The sequence below is a fragment of the Engraulis encrasicolus genome, chromosome 1 (genome assembly GCF_034702125.1).
Source record: "Engraulis encrasicolus isolate BLACKSEA-1 chromosome 1, IST_EnEncr_1.0, whole genome shotgun sequence".
NCBI classification, from domain to species: Eukaryota; Metazoa; Chordata; class Actinopteri; order Clupeiformes; family Engraulidae; genus Engraulis; species Engraulis encrasicolus.
The window spans coordinates 55615256-55638022 of record NC_085857.1 but is presented as its reverse complement, the minus strand read 5'-3'; the positions used below and the strand labels follow the sequence as shown (position 1 = coordinate 55638022).

The 22767-nt window shown below is 45.7% G+C and overlaps 2 protein-coding genes across 2 annotated transcripts; both read right to left on the bottom strand.

Annotated features, from left to right (window-relative positions):
• Nucleotides 1-899: 899 nt before the first annotated feature.
• On the bottom strand, nucleotides 900-5691 carry LOC134458468 (zinc finger protein 658B-like). The gene is made up of 4 exons (XM_063210801.1): nucleotides 5682-5691; nucleotides 4182-4581; nucleotides 2204-2562; nucleotides 900-1621 (listed from the first exon to the last, which is right to left on the bottom strand). Exons 1-4 carry the CDS (start codon nucleotides 5689-5691, stop codon nucleotides 1053-1055), a joined length of 1338 nt encoding a protein of 445 aa, XP_063066871.1. The 3' UTR covers nucleotides 900-1052.
• A 6316-nt stretch (nucleotides 5692-12007) lies between these two features.
• LOC134455401 (uncharacterized) lies at nucleotides 12008-21860 on the bottom strand. Its single transcript, XM_063206426.1, has 10 exons — nucleotides 21637-21860; nucleotides 20857-20955; nucleotides 20105-20223; nucleotides 19714-19914; nucleotides 18115-18354; nucleotides 17622-17806; nucleotides 16879-17024; nucleotides 15321-15587; nucleotides 14951-15039; nucleotides 12008-12271 (listed from the first exon to the last, which is right to left on the bottom strand). The coding sequence occupies exons 1-10, from the start codon at nucleotides 21833-21835 to the stop codon at nucleotides 12098-12100; spliced, it is 1719 nt and encodes a 572-aa protein (XP_063062496.1). The 5' UTR covers nucleotides 21836-21860; the 3' UTR covers nucleotides 12008-12097.
• Nucleotides 21861-22767: the final 907 nt, after the last annotated feature.

Below are 22767 nucleotides of genomic sequence, written 5' to 3'. Positions count from 1 at the left end.
TGTAATTTAATTTCATATTTTTTTTCACATAAAAATACATTTCATGTGAATTTGTACTTAAACAAAGGAGCAACCATATGCCAAATATTTACTGTCCAGTGGGCAAATAGTCCTGTTTGCAAGAATGTGTGCGTATGTGTGTGTATCCGTTCCATCATCTGATGGCATAAACCTATTCCACTACTCCACCCTGGTCTTGGTGGTGGGCCGGTCATATCTAGTCAAGGTTGTAAGTTATACAGACTCTAGCATCATAACGCTAAGGACAGGACTATGGTTAACTTTTTCACTAGGAGCACAGGCAGGGCCGCTGACAGCTTTGGCTGGAAGGTTTTGTCAAGACATTAGGGGGGCATATTACACTTCCGACCTGAAAACGCGGAATCACTCTTTCAGCGTACTATGTTTGAATTTACCCACAAAGGCCAAGGGTGAAAGTAGTAGCCTATTCATGTCTTACAGGTGCTACCCACCCTCCCCCCTCTCTTTACTGTAGTGTAACACTCGACTAATGTAAACATTTTGGTTTGGCTTTAAAAGACGCCATTTTCCCTAAGGTACCATATTAAGCTCACCATTCTCATCAAGATATGACATACAGTAGGGGTAATCAATTTCTTTTTTTTTTTTTAAATTGAGCCGTGTGTGTGTGTGTGTGTGTGTGTGTGTGTGTGTGTGTGTGTGTGTGTGTGTGTGTGTGTGTGTGTGTGTGTGTGTGTGTGTGTGTGTGTGTGTGTGTGTGTATGGGGGGTGGGGCTACACATGTGAGACAGGATGATGAGTTAACAGGTATGCACTTCAGCTCTGAAGTGAACTAAATGGTTCCTGAATGGGCACCAGCACCATTTCAGTCGGCATGAAAATACCAGAGACATGCTGATAACTTTGGCGGGTAGGGACTCAAGTTTTAAAAAAAATAAATAAATTGGCAAGTGAATATAAAACTAAATATAACCAATTCCATACTAAGTTCACATTACTTTACAGGAGAGTGAATGTGGGATTGTATGAGACTTGAGAATCTCTGGTGTTCCATGTCTCCATTTTGGAGTTTAGGATTCTATGGGAGAATGTATGCGGGTGTGTGTTCTCTGGTGCCTTATGAGATCTCCACTTTGCTTGAAGCCCTTTCCACATGTGATGCACTGGTAAAGCCTTTCTCCAGTGTGGATTCTCAGATGGGTGTCCAGTTTATATTTCAGTACAAAGGCTTTTCCACATGTGCTACACTGGTAAGGCTTTTCTCCAGTATGGGTTCTCTGGTGGGTTTCAAGAGAACATTTATGTGCATAGGTCTTCCCACATGTGGTGCACTGGTAAGGTTTTTCTCCACTATGCGTTCGCTGATGGCTGTTGAGATTACTGCTATGTGCAAAGGTCTTTCCACATATGCTGCATTGAAATGGCTTTTCTCCAGAATGCATTCTCTGATGAGTTACGAGTCTATAATTGTCTGCAAACGCCTTTCCACATGTAGTACACTGGTGAGGGTTTTCTCCCATATGGACTCTCAGATGACTTTTGAGAACACGCTCTTGTCTAAAGGCTTTTCCACATGTGTTGCACTGGTAAGGCTTTTCTCCAGTATGGATTCGCTGATGTGCTTCGAGACCAAGTTTGTCTGCCAATGCCTTTCCACATGTGGTACACTGGTAAGGCTTTTCTCCAGTATGGGTTCTCATGTGATATTTGAGCTTATATTTGAATGCAAAGTGCTTTCCACATGCATTGCACTGATAAGGTTTTTCTCCAGTATGGGTTTTCTGATGCTGTTTGAGATCACCACGCTGGCCAAAGCCCTTTCCACAAATGATACAATGATGTGTTTTTTCTCCAGTATGGCTTCTCTGGTGACATCTGAGTTTACTGTTCTCTGTAAAAGCCTTTCCACATGTGCCACACTGGTAAGGTCTTTCTCCAGTATGGGTTCTCAGATGACCCTTTAAGTGACTGGACCTAGCAAATCCCTTTCCACATGTGCTGCACTGGTAAGGCCTTTCTCCAGTGTGGGTTCTCTGATGCTGATTGAGGTGACTTTTTTCCCCGAAGCACTTTCCACATATGCTGCATTGGTAGGGCTTTTCTCTGTGGGTTCTCTGATGGCGCTGCAGTTCACAGCATTGTCCAAAGATCTCTCCACATGTATTACACTGATATGTATTTTCCCTGTGATGGGTTTCCAAATGGTGATTGCGATCACCACTTCGGGCAAAGGCCATTCCACATGTGCTACACTGGTAAGGTTTTTCCCCGGTATGGATTCTCTGATGTTTTCTGAGACTACCATTCTCTGTAAAGCTCTTTCCGCATATGCTACATTGAAAAGGCTTTTCTCCAGTATGGATTCTCTGGTGATTTTTGAGATGACTTAACCTTGCAAAGCCCTTTCCACATGTAGTACATTGGTAAGGTTTTTCACCTGTATGGGTTCTCTGGTGAATTTTGAGATTAGATCCTTTTGCAAACTCCTTTCCACATGTGCTACACTGGTAAGGCTTTTCTCCAGTGTGGGTTCTCTGATGGTATTTGAGAAGAGTTTGGGTAGCAAAGGCCTTTCCACATGTAGTACACTGGTAAGGTTTTTGTCCTTTATGGGTTCTCTGTAAGTGCTCCTTTTGCGGTTCACCTGCAATAGACAGATAGTACAGTTACCAAAACCGTTCTGTTGTAATAATGACTGAAACTATCCACTCCTATAAGTCACTGCCATTGACATCAATAGACATTTAAAACAGTAACGCACACTGTCAATGATATCATTAAAACAGCAACAGCCACTGTCAATGTCAAGGACTGCTGTCACTTTAACGTCTTGTGCACTGGACTAAGTAACCTACCACTACTGAGTGTTGCACTCCAAATACAAATTTGTTGCCTTTTAGACGATTACAATTAACTCTTTTATCTTGAATCACAATGTCAGAACAGCAATGGCCACTAAGGGTGTGCAAAAAAATCGTCATGACAATGCATCGTGACAGTTTCAGAATATGCTGAATTGCTAAATAAGAATCGATTATTTAATCGTTGTGCGCATTGGCACTGCCCTCACGATGCTGGCAATATATGCTGTCCCTTTCTTAAATAAATAAACTTGGAAACTTGTATGTGTTTGGAGTAAGATAAATGCTGCCTATGATCCCAAGAACAACACCTTCTACAACATCATACATGAAAGTGGTAACATTATGTTTTGAGGTTGTTTGTCTGGCCAAGACACAGGACAACTTCCCATCGACAAGAAATGGATGGAGGGAGACATGTAAACATACAATGCTGCATGCCAACCTCTTTCCCACCACCACTAGACTGAAGGTGGGTTATGGATTGGCCTCCCAATATGATAATAATCCATAACATACAGCCCAAGCAACGAAGGAGTAGCTCAAGCAGAAGCACATTAATGTCATGAAGTGGCCTAGACAGTTTCCAAACATTAACCCTATAATAATCCTGTGAAGGGAACAGAAACTCCCATTTGCCAAGCAACAGTCATACAACTTAAATGATTTAGAGATGATCCACAAACATTGACATTAACTGAAAGAAACATCTGACCTCTGTACGAGAAAACAAGGGCTTTGCCACAAAGTATTTTGTCTTCTTTGACTAGAGGGTTCAAATACTTATTTTCCTCAATGGAATACAAATCAATTAAAATATATTCTTCAAAGTTATTTTCATTATTTCAGTTATATCCATATTAGAATATATTTTATCATTAATATTATAGAATGATCATGTCTTTATTAGAGGGCAAACCAACAAAATCAGCAAGGGATCAAATACTTATTCTCCTCACTGTATATATAGAGTGTGTGTGTGTGTGTGTGTGTGTGTGTGTGTGTGTGTGTGTGTGTGTGTGTGTGTGTGTGTGTGTGTGTGTGTGTGTGTGTGTGTGTGTGTGTGTGGCACACACACCTTGTCCTTGTGTCATGACATCAGCTAGACCTTCCCCAGTATGGGTCTTCTGGTGACTTCTGAGTCGACTATTCTCTGTAAAATCCTTTCCACATATGCTGCATTGGTAGGGCTTTTCTCTGTGGGTTCTCTGATGGCGCTGGAGTTCACAGCCTTGTCCAAAGATCTTTCCACATGTATTACACTGATATGAATTTTCCCCGTGATGGGTTTCCAGATGGCGATTGCGATCACCACTTCGGGCAAAGGCCATTCCACATGTGCTACACTGGTAAGGCTTTTCTCCTGTATGGATTCTCTGATGTTTTCTGAGACTACCATTCTCTGTAAAGTTCTTTCCACATATGGTACACTTAAAAGGTTTTTCTCCAGTATGGGTTCTCTGGTGATCTTTGAGATGACTTGACTTTGCAAAGGCCTTTTCACACGTAGTACACTGGTAAGGTTTTTCACCTGTATGGATTCTCTGGTGAATTTTGAGGTTAGATCCTTTTGCAAACTCCTTTCCACATGTGCTACACTGGTAAGGCTTTTCTCCAGTGTGGGTTCTCTGATGGTATTTGAGAAGAGTTTTGGTAGCAAAGGCATTTCCACATGTAGTACACTGGTAAGGTTTTTGTCCTTTATGGGTTCTCTGTAAGTGCTCCTTTTGTGGTTCACCTGCAATAGACAGATAGTACAGTTACCAAAACCGTTCTGTTGTAATAATGACTGAAACTACCCACTCCTTTAAGTCACTGCCATTGACATCTATAGACATTTAAAACAGTAACGCACACTGTCAATGATATCATTAAAATAGCAACGGCCACTGTCAATGTCAAGGACTGGTGTCACTTTAACGTCTTGTGCACTGGACTAAGTAACCTACCACTACTGAGTGTTGCACTCCAAATACAAATTTGATGCCTTTTAGATGATTACAATTAACTCTTATCTTGAATCACAATGTCAGAACAGCAATGGCCACTAAGGGTGTGCAAAAAAATCGTCATGACAATGCATCGTGACAGTTTCAGAATATGCTGAATTGCTGAATAAGAATCGATTATTTAATAGTTGTGTGCATTGGCACTGCCCTCACGATTCGATTCGATTACGATTCGGGAGGAAGCGATTCAATTAAATTCGATTCAATTCTATGATGCATTGCAATGCATTACATTTCTACCGAAAGCAAAGCAAATGTTTCATCAGTCATGATGAGGCAATACAAGTAGTCAGATACTGAGCAACATTTTATTGGCTGTTTTCTGTATCAGTCTTGCAGTTTTCAATGCTTTGAAGTGCTTTTATTTAATTTAACATTCATTTGCTCCTGAAATATCCATGGAAGTAATTGAAACTTAAAAAATTCTGGAACTTGCCGCATTGAATTGAATTGTCCATGCCCCGCATTGCATTGCATTGCCAAATCGATTATTGTTGACACCACTATTATTTAATAGTAATAAATTGAATTTGCCACTAGTTCATTTTGTTCAGTAGAGAGTAGGTACATATTTCTGTTGTGATGGAAGCTCTCTCCCAGATTCTATAAGATGCTTAATAAAATGAATGCTCCAAGCCATGCTGTGATGATGCGACCCGTGAGTGCGCGTCATCATCACGGCATCTACAGTGGCAGGCGCCTTGAAAGCATGCATCAGTCTCCTCATTCAAACTTTTCCCCGAGTTATTATGTTTGTTTATGAACTTCAGTTTGTTTCATTTTCATACCCAGGATTGGTCTTGTTTGTTAACATGGGTCGACAACCTACTTTTTAACATTTGGTGGCAGCGGTTTGGACCAGTGTCAAAAAGGGTCGGCACACAGTAGGCAGTGATGATGATGCAGCCACAGAAGAAACCAGAGCAGAAGCAAGACCAGGCTGTGAGAAGCAAGACCACCCTCGGCGCCACCTGCTGAGCTGGAGGACGATGTCAACGGGTCCAGGCCCCAGTCCGCACCACCCGAAGACCGGATGAACAAACTGGAGGCAACACTTGCTGGCTTCATCCTGGCCCAGCAGAAGAGAGAGGAGAAGTGGGAGAAAGCAGCACAGTGCCAGGACCAGAAGTGGAACGCAATCCATCATCAGTTCCAACAGCTTCAGAAACTGGTGGGCGTGGAGAACCAGCACTGCCCGACCCCAGCGGTGACCGAGGAATTCCAAGACCCGCCAGCACCTGAACCGGAGTCCCACTCTGACCACCAGGTTGACCAGGAGCCTCGAAGGTCTGCGAGCGTACCTCTTGAGAGCAGACCGGAATCCCGAGGAAGCAGCCGTGTGTCAGAGTCATCCTGGCCCTTGCCCGTCACCACAGAGCAGTTCGGCTACCGGCCTCCCAAGATGGTGCCCTACTCTGAAGAGGAAGACATCGAGCACTACCTCTTTCGAGGGGATTGCTGCCGTGAACAAGTGGCCAGTGGACAGTTGGGCTGTTTTTCTTGTCCCCCTGTTAACAGGGAAAGCCAGTGCTGCCTATGTAGCAATGGACATTGTTGAGGCACAGGACTACGTCAAAGTTAAGAAGGCCATCCTGACAAAATATGAAATCGACTCTGAAGCCTACAGACACAGGGGCAGAAAGTCCTTCTCCTACTCCCATCATCCGAGAGCAGTCTTCTTGCCAAGAGGCAAGGCCCTTACGAGGTCAATGAGGTCGCAATGCCAGACCACCGCAAGCCGAAGCAGGTGTTCCACGCGAACCTGCTAAAGGAGTGGGTGTCTCGGCCAGAACCAGTCTTCAATGCAAGGTGGGCACGTGTGGTGCATGAGGAGGAAGAGCTGCAGGAGCAGTATTTTCCCACCCGCAGTGGAGCTACACATTCGTCAATTGACCATCACCAGGCGGATCTTCAGCGCGTCATCCCAGAGGGTCTCTTCAGGGAGGAGCCGGGCCGAACGTCAGTCATCAACCACGACATCCAGCTGATGGCCCCGGGTCCCATTCGGCACACCTCTCTCCGGGTCCCTGCACTCCTGATCCCCGCCTTGAAGGAAGAAGTCCAGTCCATGCTGGAGATGGGAGTCATCGTTCCCTCCCGCAGCCCGGTTGTACTCGTCCCTAAGAAGGATGGGGCGCTGCAATTCTGCGTAGACTTTTCGAAGCTCAATGCCATATCCGCCTTCGATCCCTACCCAATGCCGAGAGTGGACAAGCTGGTGGAGCGGCTCGGAAAGGCGGTATACCTCAGCACCCTCGACCTGTGCAAGGAGTACTGGCAGGTACCCTTGACACCCCAAGCTCAGGAGCTGACCACTTTACGTGCGCCCACCAACTTATTCCAGTTCACCACCATGCCATTCGGCCTACACGGGGCTGCCGCCACCTTTCAGCGGCTGATGGACCAGGTGCTGGTGGGGGCGGAGTCCTTTGCTGCCGCCTACATCGACGACGTTGTGATCTTCAGCACGTCGTTGGAGGACCACCTTCGACATTTGGCCGACGTCTTCCAGCGCATCCAGGTTGCCGGGTTGGTGGTCAACGCCAGCAAATGCCAGCTCGCCAGGCCTGAGGTGTGCTACCTGGGCTATGTCCTGGGTGGCGGCACAATCAAACCCCAGGTCTCCAAGGTGGAGGCCGTGCGCAGCTGTTTGCCACCCACAACAAAGAAGGGGGTCCGCTCCTTCTTAGGGTTAGTGGGGTGGTACCGGACATTTATCCCGGACTTCTCCACTCGAGCCTCTCCACTCAAGCCTCCCCACTGACTGACCTCACAAGAAAGTCCAGCCCAAACAAGTTGGTCTGGGCGGAGCCATGCGAAAAGGCCTTCCAAGACCCGAAGGGCTATTTGTGTTGCAGTCCAGTCCTGCAGAGCCCCGATTTTGACCTGCCCTTCATGGTCCAGACCAACGCCTCTGGATTGGGGCTGGGGGCCGTGTTGTTGCAGGGAGAGGGAGAAGATCGGGGGCCTGTCATTTACATTAGCCGTAAGCTTTTTCCACGGGAGACTAGGTACTCTACCGTGGAGAAAGAGTGTCTAGCCATCAATTGGGGGGGTGGTCTTCCTAGTTCCACGCTGCTAAGGCTGTATACTCAGCATTATTTTTTGTGTAATTTTTTGTATTTTTTGTCTTCTAAATTGTGTGTTAGGAGTGAAATTTAGAATGTTCGCAAGTACAGAAAAATTGGGATTTATCAAACGTGCGTTGGCTGCTCCTACGCACACGTCTGCATGATAAATCCCACACCTTCCAAATCACTGTGCACGCGCGCATTCGGGGTAATTAGCATCCCGAAACGCCTCCAAGTAACCATATATGGTATTAAAATATATTCAAATGCCATGTTAATTTGAAGGCGCCACCCTGTTCGGACACACATGAACACACACGGACACACCCGGCAGTCGAAGCGCTGGCGGGAAGTGCAGAGATAGAACCATTTCTGTGGCAGAAGTGGAGGTGCTCTCGACAGGAGGAGGACCGTGTTTCAAAATAAGTAAAAGAAGGAGACACACATGAACGAAAATACTGTAAAATAGGGGGGGGGGGTTGAAAGAGTTATGATATGATATTATTGTATGTATATATGCATGTTTGGATGTAGGCTACATGTTTACATGTTTTGTGGTCCAGTCCTGCATGTTAAGTGTTTTTATGTTTGTCTAATGTGTTGATATGTGATCTTTGTGTAAACGCTTAGACTCTCTGTGCCCATACCAAATTTCTCTCTAGAAGAGACAATAAAGGCTCATCCTAATCATCCTAATCCTTAAATTAATCCCTAAATATTATGTTGTTTTTAAGTGAATAGCATCTTGTTTTCCTTGGATTGTTTGAGGTCTGAAAACATCGCATACTTTGTGTCATTTTGACCATTTGTAACTTTCTGCAATTAAATGCTTTTAATTACAATGTTTTCATTTGAAATTCGGAAGAAATGCTGTCAGTAGTTTATAGAATGAAACAACAATGTTCATTTTACAAACACATGCCAAAAAGTAGTACTACCAGAAAAACGGCTAATTTCAAGGTGGTCTCTATTTTTCCCGTGGCTGTATATAATATAGTGTGTGTGTGTGTGTGGCACACGCACCTTGTCCTTGTGTCATGACATCAGCTAGACCTTCAAGGTCATTGTTAGGGGCACAGTCCGGACGCTCAAGGTCACCACTGCTTTTCTTCTCACCATCATCTGCAGGGGGCAAACACACACACACACACACACACACACACACACACACACACACACACAAGTGACCATGATCAATGTGTGTACAGCACGGCTTGACAATGGCTCCTGTCAAATGAAAAAAACATTAATGCGCACAAGAACTCAATTTGCACAGCGCCCTATAGGGGAAAGGAAGGGTTGAAAAAGAGTGGTTGGGGAAAACCCCTTACATCATGTACAGTGTCTCAAAGAAATGAGTACACCCCTCACATTTTTTTTGCAGATTTGCAAGTTTCATTGTTTCACATAGAACAACATTTAACAAAAGTTCACTTTGACACAATGAAAAATAGCCCATGTAACGTGGAACGTTTCAATTTATTGTTCACTAAAAACTTATCGTGTCTGGTCACAAAGGCATTTCCATGATCTGCACTCTGGCTGGCTCCCCCCAGTATTTGTGTCTCTGACGGCAAATGAAAGAACAGAAGTCTGCAAAGGACTTTCCACACATGGTAAGGCTTCTGTACGTGGTGCATTGATGAGGTTTCTCTACGGCCTGAGTTCTTTGGTGGGTTCTTCAATACCATTTCCATTACAATTGCCGTTGCAAATTTAATGTTAAGGCCCATCAGTCCACTGGAGCGCTTTGATGTGGTGCTCTGTTGGAGAAAAGTTCTTCCCACACTCAAAATAACCGTGGTGGTGTTTCCCTTTTCTTTCCTCCAAAGTTTTACCATTCGTGTTGAATTCCTTCCCTTCTGTTCCCTTCTTCTTTTCCCCGGTCATGAGAAAGTAGACAGTTACAAAAAAAGAATTGGCACAATTACAAAAACAACAGAGTAGACATACTCACCATAACAAATTATACAAATACTGAACAGTTAATTTAACTCCATGTAAACACTCATCATGAAGTAGCAGTTCATACAAAAATAAATAAGAGGAGTAAATAAGGTGGAGAAGAGAAATACGTACAATAGAATATGCTCACCTTTATTGTAATAAAACATGTTTATATATATACAGTTCATGTATATTAATGGGCAGCAGTTTAGAATGCACTTCTCTAATGACAGGTGCAGTACCATATTTACAGGCGGTGCAGCCTCTAAGGTACACAATAAGAGCAGTTATGTACAGATTCCTCATCAACTTTTATTCCAGAGTCATGGCCTAAAAAACAAGGCATTCTACAAGGCAAAAACTCATACAGTACATACAAAAGAAATAATACATTACACGCATAGATTATGAACAATTATCTCTACTCTCTCTGGTTACACTGTATTCTGTAATGTATCAGTTAGTTACCAGTTACCCAAGTAAACATCAGCTGTGATCTCCAAGACTCCTCCTGTCTATCCTGTTATTAATACATTAATACTTCATGGTGGCAGCGGAAAAAAAGACGCCATACCTAACTGCTTCGTCAGACAGAAGTAAACAACAAATTGTCCGAGGATAACTTTGTTTTCGCCAGTGACGGGGAAACTTCAACGACAAGCTAAGTGGCTAAACCAACGGTAAACGCTGCCGAAAGCTGAGCCTGACCGCTGCCGAAAATATTGACGTCATCCACCGAAGACGGGCATGCCAGAACTGCAGCAGAACCCATCTACCGCGTCAGTGCCCTGCCTACGACGCCGAATGCTCTGCGTGCGGCGCGAAGGGACACTGGGCGAGGTTCTGCAGGAGACGCTAACATCCTGACTCCACTCCACAGAGAACAAGTAAGCACCGTCCACCACCGCCAAGCAGGTATTACAACCATCACCATGCGGCCAGGGCGAGATACAAGCCACACCATGCCACAGTTGATGCAGTTGACTGTGAGGACCCAGAAGATGAAAACATACCCCCTGAAAACATCTACCAACAATCATTCCATCTCATTACTGAAGATGAAGACACCTACCAACAGCACTTCGACTCCATTACCATCAGTGAGAAATGCATGCACAGCATCAGCAGTAATCCACCTAGAGATGAGGTCTCCACAACACTGAACGTGAAACCACCAGACATACCAGGCCGAGGACACACACTCAAGCTGAAGATCGACACAGGGGCATCAGGGAACACTCTTCCAATGCGTACATTCAGGCAAATGTATGGCCACCACACGAATGCATACCAACGCCTGAGGAAGAACAACGTGAGGCTGTCAGCATACAGTGGGCATGAAATACAGTGCCTGGGAACCATCAACATCCCGTGCCAGTACAAGGACTCTAGATGGGTGAGCACCAAGTTCTATGTTGTCGATGTACCAGGGCCAGCTGTCGTTGGACTACCCTCGAGTGAGCTGCTCAACCTAGTTACCCTGCATGTAGACACTGTGAAGAGAGAGACTGACAACAACACCAAGGAAGGCGCCAACCCAAAACAGCCCAAGCCACACAAGACACCATCCAGACCGTGGCAGCAAAGAAAAGAACAACACAGACAACATCTGGCCCATAGAGCAGCTGCAATGAAAAAACATCATGACCGCAGCGGACGCAGAGGACTACCTCCAACATGTGACCGTGTGGAGCAGGAGCCAAGGAACTACAGTGTCCAGGCACCCAATGGGCATCTGCTGAGGCGTTGCAGGAGCCACCTGCGTGGTCCATACCCAACACGCGCACACACACACACAACACAACAGCACACCATACGGACACAGCAACAGCGCATCACACAGACACAACAACCTGCCGTGAGCAGAACACACCTTGCAATGCCACAATTGCTAGGTGAATGCAAAGGTCACAGTGAACAGACAGAGACTGCACCATCCTGTGAACCTGCAGGTAGGCCATCAGACAGACAGCAACAACTTTCAGCCAGTCCGTGCACGACACGGAAGGGCTGTGGCCAAGCCAGCGCACCTCAAGGACTTTGTCCATTAGGAAGTGTCTTTCAATTTTGCTCAGCTAAGAGACTGAATGTTAATATGGATTTTCTAAATGACAAAAAAAGAAAAGGAAAAAAAAAATGTAGCTCAGTCATGTTTTATTTCGCAATGCCGTTTTGGGGCCGCCCCTGTCTCGGGTGGTATTCGAACCCTGCCCCCATATTATATGGTTCATTCGAAGTTGCCCATGTGAGTCTGTACTGCATCCCAGTATTCCTCCAGTGTCTTGTCTCCGCTTTGCTGTTGGCTTTGTAGCTGCTGCATCCTCTGCTCCAGCTGACGCCACTTCCTCTTCTGGCCAGAGGGGGCGCCACCACTCTCCACCATAACGCACTGGGCCTCCACCTGCAGTTAAATAAATAATAATAAACTTTATTACACATACTAAAGTTCCAGATAAGAATGAACATTACATTAAAATACATACAATACATTAAACAACATTTAGTCGTTTAGTGCTAAAGTGATCTCACTACACTACACTCAGTACTCTAGTACTAAGGACGAACAGCGAAAGGTCAGTCTCATCCCACTGACCCAGGGCCGTCAAATATAAGCAGTGTTGCTGGTACTGTAGTCGGACTACTTTTTTCAGTAACGAGTAGTCTAATGCCCCGTGTACATCGAAGGCGAACTAGGCGACCTGCGTGGTGGAAGTCATTGTTTCTCTATGGAGGGAAGGTGAATAAAGCTACCAGAGCGAATTTGCCAGGAGCGAAGCTTCTTGAGCGACCATGGCGAATTTTGACGATTAAACTCAAGCTAATCTTCGAATTTGCTATGACGCGGTTCGGCGAAAACCAATTGGAATGTTCATATGGAGGAATGTCCCAGGCTGTCAAGAGAGAGCCGTGATGTGATTAGCTGAATGAAACCCGTCAGTGCAGCGTCCAGAGCGAATAAAACGAATTCATGGCGAAACTTCTTCAACCACCCCAGCTACCTGGGTCGCGTTGGTAGCGCTTGATGTACACGGGGCATAACACAACTACTATTTCAAAACTAATAGTCAGATTAAAGTTCCTTTTCTAAAACACTGAGCGTTACTATTTCTGCTTTTCTGCTTCTGCTAAACTTCTATGAAAGGCGATAAGGATAACTTCGCCCTGCCATTAAATCAGATTGTTGGGAAATGTAGCAGCATATTCCTAGGTACGAACAGTTGTGCCGACATCATCGCCAATTTCTAATTCATTATTTGGGTGCAGGGACAAGTGCTCTGCAGATGCGTAATAGTTGCGTGATATACCGAGAGAGGGGGAGAAAGGTGAAGGATGAAGTAGCCTAGGGTTAGAAGAAATGTGGTCTCTGCGCAGATAATAACGAATTGAAATGCACACTTCATCTACTGATACGGGTGTAGCCTATTTAAACTACCGTCGAAATGACGGACAGGGCTCAGAATTTTCAGTCTTCCTTTAAAAAAAACTATGATGAACCCTCTGTTAACGTAACCTATGTGGTAAATGAAAGAGTAACGGTAAACTGCGGCAAAACGTTTCCCTTCTTTCATTTTAAATTAACCCTGCTTTGTTTTACAGCCTATTTAACTGTAGGACTACTTGAGTAGCTAGACTATTGCTGCGACAGGTTTTGAATCTCTCGCTGAACATGCAACGCATGGAAGCCTTCTTCCATGGCAAGACTATCTAAACAGTATCAATCAAAAATCGTGGATAGCCTACTCATAGTGTTGTATTGCATTTCGGTCATCTAGAAGGGCTACAAAGCTAACTGGTATGTTGTAACATAATAATTCGCCTACAACGTGACAGTTGGTGCGCAACTATGTGGTGACATCGCTGGGGTTTTTATTAAGAGCCGTTGCGTAAAGACAATGCACGCGCACGTGTGTTGCCTGATATAGGCTAGATTGTCTTGTGATGCAAACGCAGCTACAGGCAGGGAGAAAGCGAGAGATAGGGAGTTAGCCTATGAGAATGAAAGTGTTGTCTTGTATGCTACAACAGTCCACACAGCATGGCTAATTTAGGAGGATTACAAAAACTAAAAGAAAATTGGGTCACATAGAAAATGACAGGGTCAGTCAGCACCGGAACCAAAACATTTTTTTCTAGGCCCTGTCTTATTTATTTTTTATTTTAAAAACATGCAAGCCTATTTCAAGAAAATGTTTGCAAATGTCAGTGTCATATTTGATGTTGCTGTTAAAATGGGCCTATACATGTCAATAAAACGAGTAGCCTAGGCCTATTGGCAGAACTGGTGATCATTTTCATGTTATAGGGGCGGACCGGGGTCGGGGATCAGCTTCTGCTGAAAGTAACTAAAAGTAATCTAACTTAGTTACTTTTAAAAGCAAGTAGTCAGTAACGTAACTAAGTTACTTTTTAAAGAAGTAGTCAGTAGTCAGTAGTCAGTAGTCGGATTACTGTTTCACAGTAACTGTGACAACACTGAATATAAGGCCTGGGGGCCAGATGTGGCACGACTGATGTCGACGACGACGGCCCCAGACTTTATGTAACACGCCAAAATGTATTAGTGTACAGCAGTGGTTGATGAAATATTGCATATTGGAATCACATAATTAGTTAATTATCTAAAGGTGGATGTCAGCGGGAATATTAGCAGCATCAATTGTAAATGGCGAGCAAAAATGGCAAACTCATTCAAATACTGACAACCTGAAATCTCAAACACCTGCAGCAACTTCATAACGGGCATGAGATTTACTACATTTTTTGACAATATTATTTTTCCTCCTCTACAGTCTGAGGCGTAATGACATCACTTTAGTACTAGTGTAGTGTAGTGACATTAGGGTTGCCAGCAGGCTAGTACGAAATTCCGAATGGAAAGAATTTCAATTCAAAGTAATGCCATAATACCAACACTAGGCGGTGATGTTGTATGTACTTTCAATGGGTGGTGTAGATTAAATTCAAAGAAATTCAAGGTAATGGCACCACCTAGTGTTTGTATTATGGCCTTATTTTGAATTGAAATTCTTTCCATTCGGAATTTCGTACAAGCCTGGTTGCCAGATGAGGTGAAACTGACCTGTTTCTGTTCGTCCTTTAGGCGGCGGATGAAGACCCAGAGGGAGGGGTTCCGACTGTCAATCGCACTGTTCCATCTCTGGTGGAAGGCTGAAACGACATCACATTATATTATGAAGTTTTCCATTAGTATAACATTACACTTAAAGGTACACTGTGTGGGAAGGTGGACAGTGTAGGTATTGCACTGTGTAGGATGGTGGCCAGTGTAGGTATTGTAACTATGCTGATCTCTATCGCACAGTTTCACCGCTGACTGAAGGCTGAGACAACATCACATTATATTATTAATTAGGCATGGAAGCATAATAGCATCGGCCGGACTGTATATAGTGTAACTGCGCTAAGCAGCCCAAAGTTGTGGTTCTGACCTTCCACGTGGTTGTTGTCGGTGTTGTCCTGGCGATGGCCGTATGCGTTCCAGATGTGCGGCGGGAAGAGGGCGTGCTCCCCCAGGTACGTCTGCTCCAGGTAGCGGATGAAGTCCCCCAGCGCCGGGTGCTCTCCCACCAGGCCCGCCGTCTCCTCGGAGCCCGCCGCCTCACGGAAGCTCTGGCGCACCACGGCCGGAGGGAGGAAGACCACCGCCATGGCCCTACGGACCCAACGCCTCACACGGACGTCAGACTGGTACGCACCTGGAGGGGTTCATGGAAGGGATTTACTATAGAAAAAAAGTGCATTATTGACTAGCAATTAGGGTTTAATCCCGGGACCCGGGATTCCCGGGAAATCTGATCAAAACAATTTCCCGTTTCCCGGGAAAGCCATGACGGGAAACCGGGAAAAAAATTCACTTCTTTTCAGTTACTGTAGGCCTATGGACTGGACTTAAAACGGGTGCGTGGACTAACGTTTTCCTGCACTGTTGTTCTCTGTCTCATGCGCAAAATTTGCCATCCTGCAACATGCCAGCAGGCAGCTTTCTCTTGTTGTTGGTGCTGCGCGCGGCGCATTTTAACTTAAATAGTGAAGCGAGAGCACTCCACACTTATTCCGAACGCCCAGAGGACGGTCGCTAGACGCGTTAATCTAAAAATCACCGGAAATCAGAAAACTCGCACACTGCTGGCTGGTTGCTGGCCGCTCTGATTTTAAGTAGAGCGATGCCTGCTGTTTGCTTGGTCCCGCCTCTTAGCGTCAGACACCATTCTCTCCGACTGTCTTTAGTCTCGTGCAGTCAGAGAGAATGGATAAGACATAATATTAGACTCTCTGACATTGTGTTTAGTCGCGGTTTCTGCAGGAATATTAATGAAATCTGGTAACTACGGAATGAACGGAATGAAGAACTAATGAACGTGTCGTTCATGGGCTTCAGAATGAACGCGTTCATAGTTCATTCATAATATTGTAAATAGTGTACGTTCAGTTCACGTTTGCTCAAAATATGAACTCGTTCATGAACTTGAACATGAACGCGTTCGGGTAGGCCTACATCACTGGACTATACCATATTTCGTTTTCATAACGGTGTCCTAATTTTACATAAGGGCTGCTTAGGTTTTTTTCTTTTTTTAGAAGACGAGTCACCGTCACCAACAATCCACCCGTCATGGATAAGCGCTGCATGCTGCGCACAGGCTATCATCTTACACTTCATTATTATTGTGTTGGTGGATAGTAGGCCTAGAGCTTAATCTTAATTCTTTTCTCCCAATAATGATACAAACAGTAACAACTTGATACAAAATGCCAGTTTGGGAGGAACAATTGAATTCTAGCCTCTACATGACTAGATCTAAAAATGGGAGGAAAAAAAACAAAAAAAAAAACGTGATTTCCCGGGATTCCCGGCCATTTTCGGGAAAAATATTAAACCCTACTAGCAATAGGCAGTCTGGTATGTATGCACCTGCAGGACTTAGGGAAGCAAGCTGGTGGAGCTCCTGTATTTTGAGTAAATAAATGACTAAATTTCCATTTTACCTGCCAGGTGGAGCTCCTGTATTTTGCTGCGGAGGCTTTGGTAGAAGTGGTAGCTGCATGTGACCACCTGAGCTCCCAGCAGCTCGCCCCTCAGAGCCCTAAAGAGGGCCACCTCCAGATCAGCTGTCACCACCTCTGGACACCACCTGGACACAAGGAGGAACACACACACACAACACAATAATAAAAACCCACCCACAGACAGCAGAATAAAAACAAGTTAATTGATCGCCCCTCAGTGCCTCAAACAGGGCCACGGACCTGCATGAGTTAAAGGAACCAAGTGCCTTAAAGGAACCAAGTGCATTTGCTAACGAGCAATCTGCAGTTAAGTACGGACCTGCAAGAGTTAAAGGAACCTCAAGATCAACCACTACCTAAGGCCTCCACCTTGACCGAAGAAATAATACACAACATAATAAAAACCCACCCACAGACAGCAGAATAAAAAACAGGTTATTGATTTGGCCACAGCTGCCCACATTATGCCACAGCAACCCCGTGAATAGACAGGATTAGAAACAGACAGAATAATAAAAAGGTTATTGTTAAAACAGACACAAACAGACACGCTTACCCACACGCAGGCAAGTTCAGCACCACACACACACAGAGACACACTCACCCACACGCAGGCAAGTTCAGCACCACACACACACACACACACACACACACACACACACACACACACACACACACACACAGACACGTTCAGCACCACACACACAGACACACAAACCTACTGTTGTCCGGTGAGCGTCTGCACACGGTGTTGGATGTGTTTCAGCACGGCTTTGTACATCTCCTCCGTGCTGCCAGACATGAGGACCATCACGAAGGCTATGGGCTGCTCCCAATACAGGCCATGCACCGTCACCAGCTGCTGAAAGGGCCGCGGGCACCCTCCAAACCAACCATCTATATACACCTAAACACAAAGAGGTACATATAAATATGAAATGAAGATAATATCTATTAATATAGTATAATAATATAATATTTATTACATATACACAGCGGGCACATCCCTAACGCACCATCCATATGGGGCACCTAAGTCACGGTTATCATTAATTCTGAGGTACAGCATATATGTGTTCGAGGGGGGTATGCGAGGTGGATCGGAAAATAGCTTTGATCAGTCCATTACAGCCCAGTCAAAAGTATTGCCTTTCACAGCCCCATGAGCCTGTGGTGATGTTTTATCCTGTGATGATGTTCTGGTGATGTTCTAACCTGTGTGCACTGTGCGAGGCGTGTGATGTTCGTCTCCGTGGTGAAGATCAGGAAGCCGTGGTCGCCGTGGTGCTCGGACAGGAAGTTGTCTCCGTTCCAGGTCTCCACGGTGACCGGCACCTGTTGCGAGTCGTCAGGGAGTTGTGGCCTGAGGCTGGTCCTCCTCCTCTCCAGGCGCGAACGCACCGAGTCGAACGAGGGCACGGACGCCACGTCCTCCTCCGCGGCCGACGCCAGCACCTGGGGTTACACGTTACAGGGGTCATTTGTTTGAACCAGTGCCTGGGGTTAAAGGTCACAGGTCACAGGGTTAGTTGTTTCGGCTACACTTGGTTACAACCAGGGGGGCAGGATTTGCCTGGTTAGCTTCGCAGATTAGCAAGTCGCCATTTCCGACATCCACTTCGCTCATGATGATTGGTGGTCTGTGGTTGGTCAGTCAGTGACGTGGCACGTAATTGGCTGAGCAGACTGTTGTCGGAATTTTGGAAGATGAAAAAAGCTTAAAATTGGCTGAATTCACTAGCCTAGCATTTCCCATTAAAATGACTGGAGACGGGACTTATTCACTGTCTCCAGTTCTTATACTACCTCCGTGGTTACAACACCTGGTTTACAGGTTACAGGGGTCATTTGTTTGAACCAGCACCTGGGGTTAAAGGTTATGGGTAAAGGGGACATTTATTTGGGTTTACCTGCCTGGTTACAGGTAAAGGGGATTTATTTGGGACAGAAGCCTACCCCTTCTTTTAAAAGTACGGGGGTCATTTATTTCAGTACATGGTTGCCCCTTCAAAAAATGATATTGTCCCCAAAATGCCTAGAAGATGTTGAGCCACTCTGATCAATTAGTGAGTGTGTGTTTGGCTAGTGAGATTGTCAGTTGGTCCTTTCTACCAGCCAAACTGAAATTTAACCAAGTACAGGCTGTACTTAAAAAAAGCTCCAAGTCGATGGGATGGGATAGTCATGGGATGGACTATTATATGTGTAAAAAAATCCAAGCAGCATCCGACAAACCGTTGCTGAGATATGACCTCACTTCCCGTTTTGCCACTTTTACGACAATTTTGATTGGCTGTCACGGCCAAACGACAAAAGATATTGCAAATTCCTTGACAAAATTTGTGAGGCAGAGCCAGATATGCTATATACCGATTCTCATAAAAATTGGTCAAAACTTGTGGGACAAGTAGCATTTTTATTGAATTTCACAAAATTCTAAATGGTGGGAAAACTATCATGGCGAAAAAATGATGTAATGGGGTGCGTTGGATTCGTCTTGGCCAAAGGATTCCCGGGATACCAAGAGAATCAGACAGGCGGTTCAAAAGTTACAAGCAGAAATGTACCTGCAACTTTGGCCTGCTGGCGGCGCTACAGGGTTAGGGGTGGGGACCTATAAATCGTTGCATGCAGTGCTGAGGCTGGCCTGCATATGTGTGCCGATTTACAGCATTTTCCTACGCACGGTTCTATGGGCTGCCATAGACTTACAGTTGGAGCGGAATGGTGCCTATATAATAATAATGAAGAAAAACTACTGACTCGGCTTGGCAACTTTGCTGCTTGGCCCCTAATAATGATGTTGGTCTTCACCTGGTCGTATATCCTCTTGGTCGGCCGCGTGGGGTCGGCCTCCACCAGCTGCAGCATGTGCTCGATGAGAGCCGTCCTGGACAGCTGATTGGTCTTCGCCAGGTGACGATGACGCCCGGTCTGGTGGAGCACCTTGATGTGTGGTTCGCTGTCCCCGTGCACGTCGAACAGGTTGGTTTTCAGGTACACACAGCAGCCGGCCTGCAGTGCGTGCAGCGCCAGTACATGAAGTAAGTGTAATGTAATATATTGTAAACAATACCCTGTAAATAACTGTAAATTGTTTTGGATAAAAGCGTCAGCTAAGTGTAATGAGTGTAATGTAATAATGATAATAACAATAATAATAATAATAACAATAGTAAGAAGTAATAATAATGTTTGTCTTCACCTGTGTACATCGCCAGTACATGACGCCGTTTCGGGTCTTGTTGCGGACGTAGCGGTAGTCCTCCAGCACCAGGCATCGGGCCCCTTGGCGGTTAGCGTAGTGCAAGTACGCCTTTGCTTCTGCAAATCGCAATGTAGCGGTGTCACAAGCAGAAGTGCATTCGACAAGGTGGGGCTTATTGATTGTAGGGCTGGACCGGTTATCCTCTTTATCTGTCGTTGCGCAGTGGTTGCTGTATTTGCCGTGTAGAACGACCCACTCGTGGATTTTTTTAAAGATATCTTTTGGTCTTTTCGACTTAATTTATGATAGTACAGTGCAGATGGTGACAGGAAGTGAGTTGGGAGAGAGAGACGGGGAAGGATCAGCAAAGGACCCAGGCAGGAATCGAACCCGGGTCTGCCACGTAGCAGACTACCGACCATTAACCCCCGTAGAAAATGTTGTGTTGTGGCTCCTTGATATGTTTTCTAAAATATCCACATAAGTGTCACCAAAATAACTTTTTAGAATCATACTTAAGGAAGTACTAGGGACGTTATCAATATACTGTATTTTTACAAAGGAGACTGAAATGGCTTTTTAAGGACTTACTTGTGGGTCAAGCCATGGCTGGACTGCTACGCCTCCGGCCAGGGTCATTTGCCGAACCTTCCCCCTGACTTTCTCTCCCCACTAATTTCCTGTCTCTCTCTCACAGTCATGTCATTAAAATAAAGACAAAAAGCCATAAAAGACATTTAAAAACGTACTTGTGGCAGTACTGGGGACATCCTCCTCTGCTGCGTCCACATGCTCCTCCTGCCTCACCTCATCCTCCTCCTGCCTCGTCTCATCCTCCTGGTTTCCTGCTATGGAGTGGAATGAATGAATGAATGAATGAATGAATGAATGAATGAATGTTTTTATTTGACAGTTCTTATATGTAACAAAAGACATGATTAAGTTCCACATTAACCGCATCCCATACAGTACTTACATTAAATAAAAAACAGAGAGTCAGGATAGCACAATAAAGCTCGTCAGCTTATTTCCATTGTGTTCCTTTGATGTTAAATGGCAGCAGATGCAAAGCAGTTGCCCAAATTGGACAGTACCCCGCCTAGTTCACTAGACTAGCACTCCTCCGTAGATTGCTAACAAGAGACTTGTATTGACCACGGCAAATTGTGGGTCACAAGACTATTCCAGTTGAGAACCACTGGTCTAGATGGTGGCACAGCACATCTCGAGATGTGTGCATAACGGAGCACCAGGACTTGTATCTCAATCGTGGAGTGCTAGAAACATTCTTCTCAGTCGAGAAAAAATACCTGGACCTGCTGGACCCAATGGCCAGTTGTCAATGGAGAGAGGGTGTAATAAAGTGTTGTAGGCTACATGCCTGACAATAACACCGCTTCCTGAATTCAAACCTGACTAATGAGCAGCAATGATAATGCCCCACAAGGTTTGATCATGTTGCCAAATTGGACAGTGCCCCGTCGGGTTTACTAGACCGGCATCCTCAGTAGATTCCTTCCGATACTCACCTGGCTGTTGGCTGGCCTTCTTTCTCCTCCCCTGTCGTGTCCTCACTGCCTCGCATGGGGGCGTGGCAGGCACATTCGCAGCCTTGGACTGGGGCCTTTTCTTTCTCTCCAGCCGCGATTTCACAGTCTCGCATGAGGGGATCGCCGCCTGCTTCCCCCGTAGTGATCTCACTGTCTTGTCTGAGGGCAAGTCCGACATGTCCACATCCTGAGACAGCGCCTCCCTCTTCTGTGTTTGCACCGTCTCGCATTGGGGCAGGGTTTTCTTCTTCACAGAAGGTGACTTCCCCGTCCCGTCTGGGAGCGTTGGGCTGGCTTTCCTCTTCTCTATACGTGTTCTACCTGTCTCGCGTGAGGGCATCGACTTTTTCCTCCCCCGTCGTGATTTCACCGCCTCGCACATCGGGGGCACGTCCGACACCTCCGCAGCCTGTGTCCTCACTGTTTCGTCTGGGGGCCTGGGGTTGGGTATCTCCTTGTCCGTCTGAGATCTCACCGTTTTGTCTGGGGGTATTGCCACCGCCTCCAATGGAGGCATGTCTGTCACATCTGCAGCTTGGGACAACACCTCCTTCTTTTTCTCTGTCAGTGATTTCACCGTCTTGTCTAGGGGCACTGCCTTGGTTTTCTCCAGCTGCAACTCCACTGTCCCACATTGGGGCATCGACTTCTGCCACTCCGCTGTGTCAACAGGGGGCATGTGGCTGGCTTTCCCTTCCATCGCCTGGGATCTCACCGTTCGGTCTCGGGGCATCGACTTCCTCCTCTGCAGTGATGACTTCACGGAGTGGTATGGGGGCATTGCTGACACGTCCGGAGCCTGGGAAAGCACCTGGTTGGAAAATAGTTACAGTTTCATTGCGTTGGGGTTTAAAACATTTTTTTTGCCTTTATTTGTGACATTTGTGACAGGATAGTTAAGTGATGGACAGAGAGAGAGAGAGAGAGAGAGAGAGAGAGAGAGAGAGAGAGAGAGAGAGAGAGCGAGAGAGGTGAAGGGTCGGCAAAGCCCCAGGCCGTAATCGAAGCCGGGTTGCTGGGGTAGCATTGCAGTGCCCTACCACTTGAGCCTCGGCAGGGCCCATTGCTTTGTTTGCTCTTGGTGGGTGTATGGTTATTTACCTGTTGGTA

Bases quoted from the DNA above. Each gene is read 5' to 3' on its own strand.
- LOC134458468 (XM_063210801.1), bottom strand. The intron at 2,563-4,181 runs ATGTGGAATGGC...CCAGTGTACTAC, and splicing joins AAGCCTTACCAGTGTAGCAC to ATGTGGAAAGGCCTTTGCTA. The intron at 1,622-2,203 runs GTGGTGATCGCA...AGGCATTGGCAG, and splicing joins TGGAATGGCCTTTGCCCGAA to ACAAACTTGGTCTCGAAGCA.
- LOC134455401 (XM_063206426.1), bottom strand. From the start codon at position 21,835: ATGTCGGACTTGCCCTCAGACAAGACAGTGAGATCACTACGGGGGAAG. The intron at 20,224-20,856 runs GTACGTTTTTAA...TGCGATTTGCAG, and splicing joins TGTCCCCAGTACTGCCACAA to AAGCAAAGGCGTACTTGCAC. The intron at 19,915-20,104 runs GTGAAGACAAAC...CACGCACTGCAG, and splicing joins TGTACTGGCGATGTACACAG to GCCGGCTGCTGTGTGTACCT.